Here is a 16,730-nt window from a genome sequence, read left to right on the forward strand (position 1 = left end):
GAATGTGGAGAGATGTGACACAGTGTCACGTCGGTACTGTAGGGGTGTGCAACACAGGCGGGACGAGGTAGCGGCGCGGCGCGCCCCGCCGCCGCCTGGACCTACGGCACGGCGGGCGCGCTGGTCCGGCGGCTGCGCGGCGCGCATGCGCGGCCGGCTCGGGCGGGCCCGGCGCGCGGCCCCGGGCGGCGCGGCAGTGTGGGTCCGGCGGCGATGGCGAGCTGCTGGTGCGCCGCGGCCGCGCTGTGCGCGCTGCTCCCGCTGCCGCTGGCCGGCGCGTCGCACGGCGACGGCGACGCCGGCGACAACGCCACCGCGTGCCAGCCGGGCCTGCTGCTGCCCGTCTGGATGCCGCAGGACAACCTCAGCGCCGGCGACCGCGTCGCCCGCGGGCTCGTCTACTTCTTCGCCCTGCTCTACCTCTTCATCGGCGTCTCCATCATCAGCGACCGCTTCATGGCGGCCATCGAGGTCATCACGTCGCAGGAGAAGGAGATCACGGTGCGCAAAAAGTCCGGCGAGACGCAGATCCTGGTGGTGCGCGTGTGGAACGAGACCGTCGCCAACCTGACGCTGATGGCCCTCGGCTCCTCCGCGCCCGAGATCCTCCTCTCCATCATCGAGATCTACGCCAAGAACTTCAACGCGGGAGACCTCGGCCCCGGCACCATCGTGGGCAGCGCCGCCTACAACCTGTTCGTCATCATCGCCATCTGCGTCTGCGTCATCCCCGATGGCGAGGTGCGCAAGATCAAGCACCTGCGCGTCTTCTTCGTCACCGCCACGTGGTCGGTGTTCGCGTACATCTGGCTCTACGTCATCCTGTCGGTGTCGTCGTACGGCGTGGTCGACGTCTGGGAAGGCCTGCTCACGTTCATGTTCTTCCCCGCGACGGTGATCACGGCGTACATCGCCGACCGCCGGCTGCTCATCTACAAGTACCTGCACAAGGGCTACCGCATGAACCGGCGCGGCGTCATCGTCGAGTCGGAGGCGGGCGACGTCGAGATGAGCAAGGTGAACCACGTGGACGGCGCGCTGCGCTCGCTCGAGGAGGCGGCCGCCAGCGAGGAGGTGCGCGAATTCGAGCAGTCGCGCCGCGAGTACATCCAGACGCTGCGCGACCTGCGCAAGCGCTACCCCGCCATGGACCTCGACCAGCTAGAGCTGATGGCCCAGGAGGAGGTGTGTAGCCGCCGCCGCCGCGCCGCGCTGCGCCTGCCTAACACACCGGCTCCGGCGCGCACTATCCCCTCGTTCTAACACACTAGAATCGCAAGCGAAAAGACCGAGCATCCTCTGACTGCAATGTCAGTGAGTCACAACCCGTAACATATTCCTGCGACTAATAAATCGGAGGGGATACGGAATGGAACGACCACACAACCCCAACAGACTTCCGTTCGTAAGTAGAATACTAGAAAAACGCAATCGATGTACAAAGGACATTGCTTACACACCCTACTGTGAACCATCCTAGAATACCACTCAAGAGTATCGAACACTTGCCAAGCAAAACGAGAGATTACTTTTGAATACATTATGGGAGTAGCAGGGATAAATGAGTTACAAATATTTACTATTAAGAACAGTCTTGATTACCATTTATTTATTAAGATGACCGGTTTCGACCACTACTGTGGTCATCTTCAGACCATTGAGTAGGAACCTCTTTCTGCTGGAGTGATTCTCCAGCAGAAAGAGGTTGCTACTCAATGGTCTGAAGATGACCACAGTAGTGGTCGAAACCGGTCATCTTAATAAATAAATCGTGAACAAGACAGTTCTTAATAGTAAATAAAACGAGGGATATTAAACGTACAAAACGAATTGCACCAAGAATGTTTACAGGTTTGTTCGACTAGGGGAGAGAGTTATCGAGATGTTGGTAAAAGTGGACAGATAGGCATTTTAAGATGGGCGCAAATTATCCAGCGTATGCTAATAAAGTTTCAAAAACCAACATGAACTGATATTTCTCATAATGAAGGATCGGAAGATACGATCTGTATTTGCATTTAAGAAAATTTTAATAGCCAACATAGCATTCTATATTATTTATTCCTGATGACTGGCTTCCACCGCTAAATTGGTCGCCTCATTATCTTCAAAAAACTTCTTGTCACACGCCCTGTTCCATTGTGACTCTATCAGCCACGCCATGTTGTCAGTACAGTGGATAGTATGTAGCACATTACCAACAGGTTTGTTAAAAATAAAAACTGGTTCCCTACAAATAAAAATAATACTATTAAAAATTGCTAAAATGGCTCTAAGCACTATGTGACTTAACATCCGAGGTCATCAGTCCCCTAGGACGTAGGACTAATTAAACCTAACTAACCTAAGGACGTCACAGACAGCCATGCCCGAGGCGGTCGCGCGGTTCCAGACTGAAGCGCTTAGAATTGGTCTACCACACCGGCCGGCAATACGATCAAAAAGCACCTTGTGTCACTAGCAATGTCCAGACACAAAACACTCCACTGATGCTTGTTACATGTTGAACTGTGCACATTTGTCAACTGTTGCGCGTTTCAGCATCTAAGAGGCTTCAGTGAAATTTTTATGTGTGTGACATCCCTAACTTTATTTGTGACAGACTTGTTTTCATTTTTGACAATCCTGTCTGGAATGTGCTACATACCATCAATTAGTGTCAGCTTGGCATGTGTTATATAATCACAATGGAACAGGACGTATACCAACAAGTTTTCTAAGGATCGGAAAATGACGATCTTAACGCTTGAAAGCGGTCATAAATAACAAATAATACTGAATACGATCTTGGCTATTAAAATTATCTTCAAACGAACATTAAGTTACGACTACAAGAATATACTGGAACGCTCTACCTATCACTCCTATATGGACCGTGAAGACAATAGCAGCGAGCACGTTTCTTACGTGATTGGAACGAAGGAAGGACGGAAAATTAGGACTTCGCGTTCCATCGACATCGAGGTCATTAGAGACGGAGTTCATTAGAGACGGAGCACAAGCTCGGCTTATGATGGTGCGGCGGAGGAAATCGGCCGTGCCCTTTCAGAGGAGCCATTCCGACTTTTGCACGGAGAGTTTTAAGGAAATCACGGAAAACTTAAATCTGGATTTTCGGAAGCGGATCTGAACCGTCGTTCTCCCGAATGGGAGCCCAGATTGCTAACCACTGCGCCGTCTCGTTCAGTTTGCGTGCTTGGAACGGGAGAAATTTTAATAACTGTTACAATCAGGAGCAACCTCTACCCTAAATCTGATTGTCTGTTATAGAGTATAGATGTAGGTTGTAGATCAGTACTCTACAAGAAACTCTACAGCCGAGGGTTCGCATACCACCACCACCACCTCCCCATTCTGTTTCCATTCACTTACTTTCTGTAGTCAGAGATCCACACTTTCGCTGTTCATAAAGAACGGCCACATTGAAAAGCCGGACGTTGTGCATTTATTCGCAGACAATCGGTTTCGATCAAACGACCATCCAATGCTGTACAGTTTATGCATAAAATGTATAACAAACATTTTATGATGAACCGTTCTATATAACATACTCGCGGATTAACACTGCATCAAAATAAATGAAGGCTGCTTGGCATCAAATACATAATGTTTAATAGCTGTAGCATATAAATGCTATAGTTAAAAACTAAGACACGCATAAGGACTTTTCAAAGCACTGAATACATGAGTATATGCATTATAAATATACACATAACACGAGTACCTGTCACGTATACGTCATACATCAGTCACCAAGTACGAAAACCGATAGTCCATTACAGTGTCCGGGATACCGTCTGGCCAAAAGAATTCAATCAGCTGAAGCTTGTTTTATTAGGACTACTGCGACAGTACATGTAAGTTAGCATAGCCAGAGACTTGTAAGCAATACGGCAGTACTGCTAATGGCTACAAACATCAGCTGATTCAGTTGCCTATTTATGAAGTAACTGCGGCCAGTCTGCATGCTGAACACTTCCGTGGATTGCCGCTTACAGAACTTGGTGACAGATGAAAAATTGTACTAGTTGTGTCTATATATGACAGATACTCGTGTTAGATCTTGTCTATGTTGAACGTGGATACACAATTTTACTGCGCTTTTTAATATCTTCAAGCATATTTCATTTTTAATTACTTTACTTAGATGCTGCAGCTAAAGGCAATTACGTTTTTGACGCCAAAGAACCTTCCCTCAGCTTGATGTAGTATTAAACCGACAGAATGTTATGTACAATGGTTCATCATAACTATTTTACAATTTAGTATTTCTTGTACATTTTATGTACGTGTAGGTGACTTGAAGGGGGTAGTTTGACCAAAATTGGCACTCTGTGTTTACATATGTAGTAAATAGTTTCTGGTTGTTTCATGGCGTGAATCATAACTGTCGGCGTTTCTACTTACAAATCCCAATCTCTCCCGTTTTCCTGCCAAGGTTATCGCTCTAACTGTACGCTAAACGTAAAAATATTGATGACTTTGGCTAAAAGATTAGTGAGTCACAGATGTTTCATGAAGGCCATGGGTAACAGTGTGTGGTTATACGAAATGGAATGATCACAGTGGCTCAGTCGCAGATGGATTTCGAATTGTTAGTAGCTGACTAGCACTCTGAGGTCGGTCGACAAACTTGGAAGCTAAATATCTGAACACACCCTGCTGGAGTGCTACACACGTGGATAGAATCCAAATCACATCGGACTAACAGAGGTCGCAGCGCATATACTGAGCAGACCAGGCCGAATGATCAATGGATCGCTTACCACGCGATAGACTGTCGTAGTAATACTCAAAAAGCCCAATTAACACACATCAGAAGAATAACGCCTTATATATTGTGTAAATTTGTCTTGTGTAAAATTTTACCGTGGAGTAAAAAACAAAAAATTGCATTTGGAAGCACAGACGCAACCTTTTCTTCCCAAGTGCCATCCTTAAAATTGGACGAGAAAAAGCGCTAACATACTTTCGCCGCGAATGTAAATGTAGATTCATTTTGTTGTGTGTGCTAGAAAATATGTTTGTTCAATCGATACGAAAAGACAACACTTGAAAATGTGGGAATAGTGTTTGTACATCTTGCCTGTAATGGTTTCCATTACAGTTATATTATCAGGCGAGTGGACGCAGTGGAAACTCAACGGACGTAAGTCGCGGAGCAGTGAAATTCGAATTCCCCGTAGAAGTCTGCTATTTTTTGCTTTATGAGATACATATATTTTTCTTTCAATTGTGTTGTTTATTCTGACAGTTGAGAGAAAAATATATGTTGTGTAATAAAGTAGCAGCTGAAAGCCGAATTTTGTAGGCAGAGAAACACCAAAGACGTCAGTTTAGACTTTCCGTGGTTTCTACAAACCGCTTCATACGTATACCGGAATGGTTCTTAAAGGCCTACGGTTTATTATTTCCCATGCATTACTTGAGTTATTTTTGTTGTCATATAACTGTATCAGAGGCGTAGTGTCTTTCTTAAGCTATTCATTAATTATAATGGCTCTGTTGTTCAGGGATGGTAAGGACGAAATAGAGCTATGAAAAGTCATATTAACCACTATGGCTTTCGTCTGGAGTGATTAAGGGAATCATAAAAAACCTAAAAACGAACGTCTGGGACGGAAGTTGAACTTTAGTCCCCCGAAATCAATTCCCATGCCTTATACACAGTACTACCTCCCCCAGTACATTCCCCGTTTTGTCCAGTGGTTTAATTCTGACGACCTTCTTGTCGACGTGGCACGAAACTATATCCTCCTTTCCAACCGTTTCTAACGTTTCCACGGCGATTTGGGAACCATTAAGGAAACTGTGCCACTTTTCTTTGATTCTTCTCCACCTCTTGTACTTATTTGGCTTGTGAAAGGTCTAACAATGTAGAAAATATTTATTAGTCTAGCTGTGAATTTTGCAAGACACTTCTTTATAGACAGTTCATGTTTATTTAGGATCATTACATCAAATTCAATTTATCATTTCTCTTTCACAGTAGGATCATGAGGTCGTCCCACAGCAAATCGTTCTAGGATTTGACGTTCGAATCTGAATCGAGTGACATTTCACGGATCCTGTGGTCAAATGACATTCGGTCTTTTCGTTTGTTTACGCAAGCCAGCTTGAATTTATTTGTATTGAGGTTCGTCTGAGAATCTCTGCAGCAAACGCATCATCCTATAACTAGTAATTTTCATAATGATTTTCTAACATCTTCACTTGTCATGTATACAAATGTTGTCTGCGACAGAGATTTATACATATTATATACGAACTGATAATTCCCTAAATATCTACCGTCACCGATTGGGAAGAGAGAATAAATGAGCACAAGCAGTAACGTCAATAGCCACTACTGCACTGCCTACACATGACGTGCACACACACATAAACATGCCATCAGTGGTGGTTTCTACTGCACCTCTTTCAACTCACATGTGGACGCGTTGCCTGGGAGAATATTTCACAGGAATCCTCACTTTTTACTCGTTTCATTGTCCGTACTTTTTATTTGTAGCAGCGCACATTTTCCACTTAATTCACACATTTAAAACCATACAACGTTCACAGCGCTGTGTCATTTATTTGCTATTCTTTTCCCTCTAAAAAAAATGCAGACGTCAACGAAACACTAAGCAGCGGAAAACTGATGCAGTATTCAAACGCGTGAATCATGTGGGAAATGTATAGTGCTGGAAATAAAATGAAAAAGAAGTAATTATCAAGAATACCGATGAAGGATTGTAAGTATTCCTGAGAAATCAACACGCAGTTCACACACATTCACATGTAAGCTTAAATAGACGAGGATCCGCCACTCTTGCCGATGCTTAGCTTAATAGCACGATATGAACGTGGTACCATAAAAACGTTTTCATTATCTGTGCGCAGAGTGTCAGCGTTAATGAGATATTTATAAAGCGACTACGGATAACATGGACACAAAAATTGACAAAGCTTTTTAGTTTAAGACGCGTTAGGAAGGCGACAGGTTCCGTCAGCACGAAAATGTTTTTTCCGATTACCAAAGAAAACTGCAGGCAACCTGGACCAATCACGCAACGTATTAATCGAAGAGCTTTCCTTTAGTTGCATAACGTACGTGACGTCGAAAGAATTTTTCATTAGCAGAACAAAAATTTCGTATCCGATCCATCTTTTAATGAGAAATAAGTTCACCGAAATTTCTTATGTATACATATAAAACAGAATGACCGGACGAATTGGTTCATCGTCGCCCAGCACTAACCGCTAAGGATAGAAACTTGAAATTTCGAGAGACGCCGTTTAAGAAGTGATTTTTCGAAATTCCATCCACAACGGGGTGAAATACAGGATCAAAGGTTTTTTGAAAATATATCGCTATTAAGGCATTTTTGAAGCTAGACCTCCGAAAATTGGTATTTGGTTTCTCGGTTAGGAACAAAGAAATCCATGTTTCATTATTTTTGGGAATTTAGCCCTTATAAGGGTGAAATAGTGGGTGAAAGCTTTTTCGCTAATAAATCATTATTAAAGAGCTACTAACGTATTTTTTTAAAAATTATATCAATGTAAACTGATATGTGTTTTCGTGGTTGGAAATGAAAATTATGGGTTGCAGTGCTTTTGGAAGGTGAAATGTTTTATGAAAATATTTCACTGCGAAAGCATTTCTAAAGCTAAATCTATGAAAATTGGTATTTGGCTTCTCGCTCAGAAATTTAAAAAAAATGTTTCACTGTTTTTGGAAATTCAGTTCCTAAGGGCTGGAATAAGGTGAAACTGATTCACTGAAACATCATCGTCCTGCCCAAATTGCTAAGGATTTGAAATTTGGAGCAGGTTTAGATCTTATACTGTAGGCATGGTCTAATAAGGGACGAAAATTTTTATGAATATATTTCGTCATATTAACAAAATTAAAAGCGAAATCTATTATGACTGGTATTTCACTTCTAGGTTAGATGTAAAGAAATATATGTTAGGAGATAAAAGTTTCTATGGAAATATCGCCAGAAGAACGCAAAAGGTGTGATTAACAAAAACCTTGGACTTCAGTGCTAGAATCGCTTTCTGCTCAGAAGTACATTTGGTTCTTCTATGGCCTTAATTAGCGCTCAAAGTTTAGAAGGTGTTGCAAACAACTGGAAACATAAAAAATCGATGAAAAAAAAGTGACTGTGCATACCATACAATCTACGCGAGCGAAGCAGCAGGCGCTAAGCTGGTACTTTATAGAAATGACGCTCACCCTTAAATTCACATTAAATGTAACATTGTAACATACGATGCGACCTTCCTGTACTCTGATATGAAGTAACAAACGAAAGCGGAAGGAACTGTTTGTGGTTTTGTCGCTGGGACCATCCTACGTCTGTCTGAATGACTTATGGAAACAAAAGAAGATGTGAATCACGGTGATGGGACGAGAATCGAAATGCCACCCCTTCAGAATATTGTTACTACTCGGAATTTTCTTAGTGAGAACGATTACCTATTCCTGATGACCTTTGCACCATGGAAACAACAGATCGTTTTCTCAGTGTATGACAAGGTATGATGACGTCCTTCAGCGAATATTTGCAAGCAGCACTTGTGAATCGTGACAGAAAGTGTACTTTGCCCGAAGAATTGAGATGCTTTAGTACTGTAGGCACAACTGGAGGGAGAAAATGCTTAATCCAGGATAAATAACATCACGTACACACTGGGAGAATCACAGATGAGTGGCCATTTTAATGTTGATTGGGCGATTAACATATTAGAAAGAGATTTCATGCAGCCGCACGATATTTTTCACTGATAAAAAAATCACTTCGTGTCTACATCAAATTTTTACTTTGGTGACTTCTCAGTACTCTAGAGTATGTGGTTCTCTATCTTAGAATTTTAGGTTACATTTACTTTCACCGGTGGTTTGAAACCTTTTCTGTGGAAAGAGCCTAACTCACAATTAAGAGAAATCAAGGTTTCCTATATTATCACCCCAAAATAAACAGTTAAAGTGACAATTGTTTCTGCAACTGTTTTAATGTGCACGTTTCGCATGTGATTACTAAATGGGAACAATAATAACTTTAGTATACCACTAGTTTGTAAAAATATTACTGGAATAAATAACAAATTAGAGTGGAATTTAGTAGGCTTGAGCCAGAGTTTAATGACATTACCACTGGATTGTCGAGAGTAAAACGAGCCGTACTATCCATTTAGAAAAAGTCTTCAACTCAACTTCGGGCTCGTACCTCAAAAATTCAACGGAGAAATAAAGGCAGTGGTACGTTGGTGAAAAGTCAAGTGAAGGAATCGCTGTAACTCCTAATCTCGATAAGGATGTAGTTTTCCCCTACTCTTTCATCTTTCTACTTTCTTCATCCTAAATTTTTCAAACGAGAAGAAAGAAAGATTTGTTCAATGTGTTAAATACAGGACTTTGAGACTATGCGACAAGTCTTAGATTCGTGTACCTCGAAACAGAACTAATTTAATTTGATTTTTCACACTGAGTAGTAAACTGTATTTCCTAGATTTTAAGTGTACTGGTAACACCCCTAAACGAGTACATTAGAGCAATTAAAACGTTCCGAAATCTGCCGCTAAACTTCAGCCTATGCTTAATTGGCAGAACAGTATTCGAAGTATTAGCTCATTCTTACTACCTTCAACAACACACTGACCCTAAGCATACGGAGGAAATTGTTCACCTGTGCTTGCTGTATCGTACTCCTCTTGTTCCCACGTCTCCATTACAGGTTGCACATCTTAATCCACGTGAGCATCTTGGGAGTACGCTTGATAGAATGGTCAGAAAATATGAAGTACAAAGTAAGACTGCTCTGAAACAATTTCTACACCATAAGTAGCGAAATGCTTCCTCAGAGACTCCCAAAACAGGTTCAGTTCATCCCAAAGAGGTTAACAGAAGTGATACAAAGAAGAGCAATGCCCAAAAAGTGCTGACGTTATCATTATATTTATTTAAGTTGTAATTTTATTTGTAGGTACGATTACTTCTTATCACTGTGTGACGCCAGACGGTTAAGAATAGTCAACTGCTTTTAGTAGGAGGCTAATTAGATAATCGTTTGGATGTACATATTAGGAAGGAAACTCTATACAGCTAGTTTACCAAATAACGTGCCTGGTTGTAGGCTTTAGTTCTAATAAATACAGTTATTCTACATGAACAATGAATACTTTTTTCTATGGCTATATGTGTCGTGCAATGATATAAATTTGCAAGCCCGCCGGTGTGGCCGAGCGGTTCTAGACACTTCAGTCTGGAACCGCACGATCGCAGGTTCGAATCCTGCCTCGGACATGGAAGTGTGTGATGTCCTTAGGTTAGTTAGGTTTAAGTTGTTCTAAGTTCTAGGTGACTGATGACCTCAGATGCTAAGTCCCATAGTGCTCAGAGCCACCTGAAGCATAAATTTGAAGGTACATTATGTGGTCTTTGTGAACATTGTCTAAAAATGTGCTAGGCACAGAGTTACTAGCACGTGAACAACGAAAATATGATTTGCGACAAACGAATTTCCTTTTATCAATTTCTGGTAGGTGTCAGCGAGCAAAAATGTCGTTAAGGTTTGAAATGAAGTGCACTCATTCTCAAATACTGGATGGGTAGTCTGAATAGTCCATGTGCCAGAGTTTCGCGTGCCTCATGACGTAGACACAGAATCTAACTTAATACATAACTTATTGTGCTAAACTTTCAACTTAAGATTATACCTTCTCATGAGTAGATTATGATAGAATTTTAAATTTTGAAATTTGATCAATAACTATACGAAATACTGAAAATCAATTTTTTCTTGCCCCTGGGGACTTTTAGGAACACAACTCGCAATTGGAATCGAGCCCTGGCTTAGACTTTTAGTGATATATGAGGTGTGACAATAAAGTAATGAAACTTATTTTCTTTGCAAGACATGGGAACCCTTCAGGCTTGCGTAGGCATAATATCTTTGACCTTGGTCTATAAGCTGCTTCTAGTCCAAGCGGCACATCGATGCAACTGCTCAGTCGTGAGTTGAGTTGTAATAAGTTAACATGTGTTTGTGTCTCTCGTCACAGAAATGGAATCGCATATTATTGCGCAATGGTATGCCATTTCTTTCTGCATTAAATTGGGTCAAAACATTACGACAGCTTTAGGTAAGCTTCAGAAGGCTTTTGGAGAGAAGGTTATGTCAAGAGCTCAAGTTTGTTGTTGGCATAAAATGTTTAGTGAAGGCAGAACGAATGGACGACCATCAACCTCACGGACAGATGTCAACTTGGCCAGGGTGCATGAACTCATATGATCTGATAGAGATTATCCGTGAAAATGATTGCAGAAGAAGTGAACATCAATCAAGAAACGGTTCATCTAACAATAACTGAGGATCTTGGTATGAGAATGATTTGTGCAAAAATTGACCCCAAAAATCTCCCATACTGCTCTGTCAGTACAGCAATTTTTATCCTCGAAACAAATTTCAGTACTACCACAGCCACCTTATTCATCAGATATCACTCTGTGCGACTTTTTTCTATTTCCAAGAGTCAAAACGGCGGTCAACGGACACCATTATCAAACAACATAAGATGTCCAAAAAGCTGTGACGAGGATCTTGGAAGATATGACAGAAGATGAGTTCCAGAAATGTTACCATCAATGGCACAAGCGGTGGAAAAAAGTGTGTGCGATTAGAAACGAACTACTTTGGAGGAGACAACACTAAACTTTACTAAAACGCTAAGCAACATTTTTTTTTTTCACATCACTCTCGTTACTTTATTGTCACACCTCGTACATGGGTTAGTGATTGAAGACCCTCAGTTGCTTTAATAGTGAGCAGGAAAAAGTTGGCAAGTAAAAAGAATGTGTATTGAAAAACGGACGAGAAGACTGCACAGTAGGTGAACGTTAACAGGAGTTATGTGCAGTGTGAAAGCCCGGGTGATTTGCGGGTGACGTGAGCTACGGCGTTTCGTGCCAGTTGGCTGCTAGCGGCTCACTGCGCCCCCCTCCCCCCCCCCCCCCTTCCGCCATACACATACATACACTGGAGAGGCACGCCCTCTCTCCACCGCTGCTCTTACTGCTCTACTGTACTGCAGCCTGGCGCACTTCCTTCCACTGCCATGTCCACAGACTTTTTTCTCACGATTTATTCGTCGCGTTCCCCCCAAGTTCTGAAATAATCACAAGGATACTTAGGATACATTATTTCGTCTGTCACTGAATGGGGACCCAGTGGCAGTACAGAAGCACAACAACTACTCGGAGTTTCGTTGTACAAACTATTTGTGATCCATAACTACGAGCGATTGTACTAAGATTTTATTTGTCACCTCCAAAAATGTTTCTATGGACGCAGTTCACCCCAGGCTCCCCGCCACAGACTTCTCGTACAAACGTCCGGATGAAATCTTAACAATTGTACCGTATTAATACACAATTTGGTTATCAGTCTCTTGACCACAACGGCTACACAGAGCAGTCTCACAGATACAGAAGACATAAATCATGGGTGTGGACCCTCACTGGCTGCTGTATACTAGATGGGCGAGCTACTTAACCTCTCTGCCCGATTTTATTTCCTTATCGAGGCTACAGTAACCCTTGCATTGGATTTGGCTTGGCTGTGGACTTTGTAAGCTTTTTGGATTCCTTTCTACACGAGCTTTCCGAGCACACTTACTACCCATATTAGACGAGATCTTTCATTATTTTGTAATTTTCAATTTAATACCTACTTTCACTTATATTCCAAAGAATATTTTTATTAACTCATTTTGGGTCCTAGTAACGCACTGCAAGATCTTCAGAATGGTAGCCGAATCAGTGCCATAGCTAACTGCGTTTCCACGCAACACCAATGTAAACTGAAGCGCCCAAGGAACTGTTATAGGCGTGCGTGCTCAAATACAGAGATAAATAATAAAATAAATAAATATGTAAACAGGCAGAATACGGCGCTGCGGTCGGCAACGCCTATATTAGACAACAAGTGTTGTTGGATCGGCTACTGCTGCTACAATGGCAGGTTATCAAGATTTAAATTAGTTTCAACGTGGTGTTATAATCGGCGCACTAGCGACGAGACACAGTATCTCCGAGCAAGTGATGCAGTGGGGATTTTCCCGTACGACCATTCTCCAGTGTACCGTGAATATCAGGAACCAGGTAAAACATCAAATCAGCGACATCGTTGCGGCCAGAAGAAGATCCTGCAAGAACGGGCCCAACGACAACTGAAGAGAATCGATCAACGTGTCAGAAATGCAACACTTCCGCTAATTAATGCAGATTTCAATGCTGAGCCATCAACAAGTGTCAGCGTGCGAACCATTCAACGAAACGTCATCGATATGAGCTTTCGGAGCCGAAGATCCATTTGTGTACCCTTTATGACTGCACGACATATAGCTTTACACCTTGTCTCGGCCCTTCAACACCGACATTGGATTGTTGATGACTGGAAACATGTTGCCTGGTCGAACGACTTTGGTTTAAAATTATATCGATCGGATGGACGTGTACGGGTGTGGAGACAACCTCATAATTCCATGGACCCTGCATGCTAGCAGGGGATGTTCAAGCTGATGGAGGCTCTATAATGGTGTGGGGCGTGTGCAGCTGGATTGATATTGGGAGTCTGGAGGTGATACGTTCGTAAGCATCCATTCATGTCCACTGTGCATTCCGACAATTCCGGCAGTACAAGGCAACACTTCTCACTTCCATAATTGTTACAGAGAGGCCTCAGGAACTCGCTTCTGAGTTTGAACACTTCCGCTGGCCAAAAGACTCCCCAGATATGAACACTATTGAGCATATCTGGGATTCTTGCAACGTGCTGTTCAGAAGAGATCTCCAAGCTCTCGTACTCTTACGGATTTATGGACAACTGTGCAGGATTCATGGTGTTGATTTACTCCAGCATAACTTCAGAAGTTAGTTGAGTGCATGCCACGTCGTGTTGCGGCACTCTTCGCGCTCGCGGGAGCCCTACTAGAATTTTAGACACGTGTACCATTTTCTTTAGCTCTTCAGTGTATAATTTTACACAAATCTCACTCTAACAGTAAGGCGCACATATAGACATGGTCTGTCCGTTGTGGGCTCATCTAATATTTACGAATTATTAGCCTCGTAGTTATTAGCAATTCACATTAATAGGATCTTCTCACATAAGGAAGTCGGATCGGCAGGCGAATAGAAGTTTCACGCCGGAATCAAGCTGCAACTGCGAGACTTGGTGTTAGTCTTCCTATACAAAAAGAAAAAAAAAATGGTTCAGATGGCTCTATGGGATTTAACATCTGGGGTCATCAGTCCCCTAGATTTAGAACAACTTCAACCTAACTAACCTTAGGATATCACACACACTCATGCCCGAGGCAGGATTCGAACCTACGACCGTAGCTGCAGCGCGGTTCCGGACTGAAGGGCCTAGCACTGCTGGGTCATGGCGGCCGGCTCTTCCTATACATATTCACCCTTCAATGTGATACATTTTTCCTAACGATCTACATCTACATTTATACTCCGCAAGCCACCCAACGGAGTGTGGCGGAGGGCTCTTTACGTGCCACTGTCATTATCTCCCTTTCCTGTTCCAGTCGCGTATGGTTCGCGGGAAGAACGACTGTCTGAAAGCCTCCGTGCGCGCTCGAATCTCTCTAATTTCACATTCGTGATCTCCTCGGGAGGTATAATTAGGGGGTAGCATTATATTCGATACCTCATCCAGAAACGCACCCTCTCGAAACCTGGGGAGCAAGGTACACCGCGATGCACAGCGCCTCTCTTGCAGAGTCTGCCACTTGAGTTTGCTAAACATCTCCGTAACGCTATCATGGTTACCAAATAACCCTGTGACGAAACGCGCCGCTCTTCTTTGGATCTTCTCTATGTCCTCCATCAACCCGATCTTGTACGGATCCCACAAGGATGAGCAATACTCAAGTATGGGTCGAACGAGTGTTTTGTAAGCCACCTCCTTTGTTGATGGACTACATTTTCTAAGGACTCTCCCAATCAATCTCAAACTGGTAGGATGGGTGACGTGGCAGAGCTCTTGTTTGTGGTTCCGCGTTTTGGCAGTTCAGGAACGTTCCATCTTCAAAATACATGCTATGCAATGGTATCTTCAACAAGGAAACAGAAAGAAGTCATTGAAGGAGAGAGGGAAAATTGGACCACCTATACAGCGTGTCCCAGGAGAAAAGGTGAGGGGCTCTAAAATTTATATTTTAAGAACTACGAGCATTTCTTCATCTTCAGAACAAATCTCTTTTACTGCAAGCTCTTTGCTTTCCATATTTTGGGACGAGGTAGTGTATGCTGTGACCAGACTAAATTACCTTCGTCCGGCCTTAACCACGAGTCCGGTAGTTTAATTGCTCTGGGACAAGGTTTGTGGAACCAGAACCCATGACACATTTGTTCACTTCATTACGTAAATGAATAAAGAATTTATTTGACTTTCACATAGATTTTTGCCACAGGATCGCTAGATAATTTACAACTATCATTGATTATGAAAGAATCATAGGATGCACAGATTTTTATTTTGGGGGGGGGGGGGGGGGAGCCGCACGGACCATGAGTAGTAGGTTCCCTCGACCGCTCGAATAGCCCGCACGGCGATGCGCAGATTAACAAATTTTTCTCTCGCAGTATAAAACGCAACATTTACTAAAGTTCATTTCATTAGATACGTTACATGTAACTGTTCTAAACGACGATGTTGCCTGTTGTAGCTGGGGTCGCGAACAGGGCTGAGTTCTTTCATCGTCGACACTGTTTTGATCTCAAGATGAGGGCGCTACTTTGCTGAGAGAGAGGCGTTTTCTTCTGAAGAGCCTCCCATTGGTTGTTTCGCGCTTCAGCGAGTCCTCGCTGAAGTCTGTGGTATCGATTCGTGTTGCCGACTTTGATGTGGCAGTATGGACCAAATCATTAAAAAATACTAGTGAGCGTGGGCTCTAAATTGATTATCTTAAGAGCTATGAGCATTTGTTGAGTAGAAGATATGTGTTTTACATCACGGAAGATGAACAATTGCTCTTAGCTCTTAAGCTATGCTCTTTAGAGGCTATGTTTACTGGACATTAGTTTCTCGTTTTGCTCCGTGCTACCACCTCTCAAAATATGGAAAGTAAAGAATTTGCAGGAGAGGAGATTTGTTTCATATTGTCGAAGATGTCTACGTGCGCAGAGCTCTTTAGATATAAAGTTCAGTGCCCATGTTCATTACACATTTTTGTTTCGAATTGTCGTTACTACTATACCCGTGAATACTGAGTATTTCAGCAGGGACACCCTGTAAGAACAGAAGGCATGGCTGCACCCCTCGCAGAATGAGCCGATCTGCAGTTGCGGAGCTTCGTCTTGACCACCTCCCTTTTTTTAAACATCGATAAGATATTCCTGTAACATGCTCCTGCGACAGTTTCCCACTTACGAGTGTAATCTGTAAGGACAACAATCGCAAGAATCACTCAGCATCACCTTGCCTCGGTCTTGGCCTTTTGCAGACATAGTGATTTCACAGCTAGCCTTCGGCCCTTTGTCTGGAGGCCATGGTGATATACCCAGCACTCGTCTACGGTGATTAAATTGCCAAATAAATCACCAGGATTGATACGTTTTCGCTACTAACAAGATTAGGCGGTTTCTCGAGCGGGTGTCTATTAGCGTTCGTGGAACCCAGCATACGGCGGCGCTGTCATGCTCAAAACGTCGTGCAAGATGT

The 16,730-nt window shown here is 43.1% G+C and overlaps 1 protein-coding gene across 4 annotated transcripts in view; it reads left to right on the forward strand.

Moving 5' to 3' along the window:
* The first annotated feature begins 201 nt into the window (after positions 1 to 201).
* Positions 202 to 16,730, forward strand: part of LOC126360045 (sodium/calcium exchanger 1) — a 1,532,158-nt gene continuing 1,515,629 nt past the window's right edge. For all 4 annotated transcript variants that reach the window (XM_050007678.1, XM_050007679.1, XM_050007677.1 and 1 more), the window contains exon 1: positions 202 to 1,185. In XM_050007678.1, the coding sequence (XP_049863635.1) occupies positions 214 to 1,185 (972 nt within the window). In that variant the 5' untranslated portion in view covers positions 202 to 213. The remainder of the gene's footprint in view (positions 1,186 to 16,730) is intronic.

The sequence above is a fragment of the Schistocerca gregaria genome, chromosome 1 (assembly GCF_023897955.1).
Source record: "Schistocerca gregaria isolate iqSchGreg1 chromosome 1, iqSchGreg1.2, whole genome shotgun sequence".
NCBI lineage: Eukaryota > Metazoa > Arthropoda > Insecta > Orthoptera > Acrididae > Schistocerca > Schistocerca gregaria.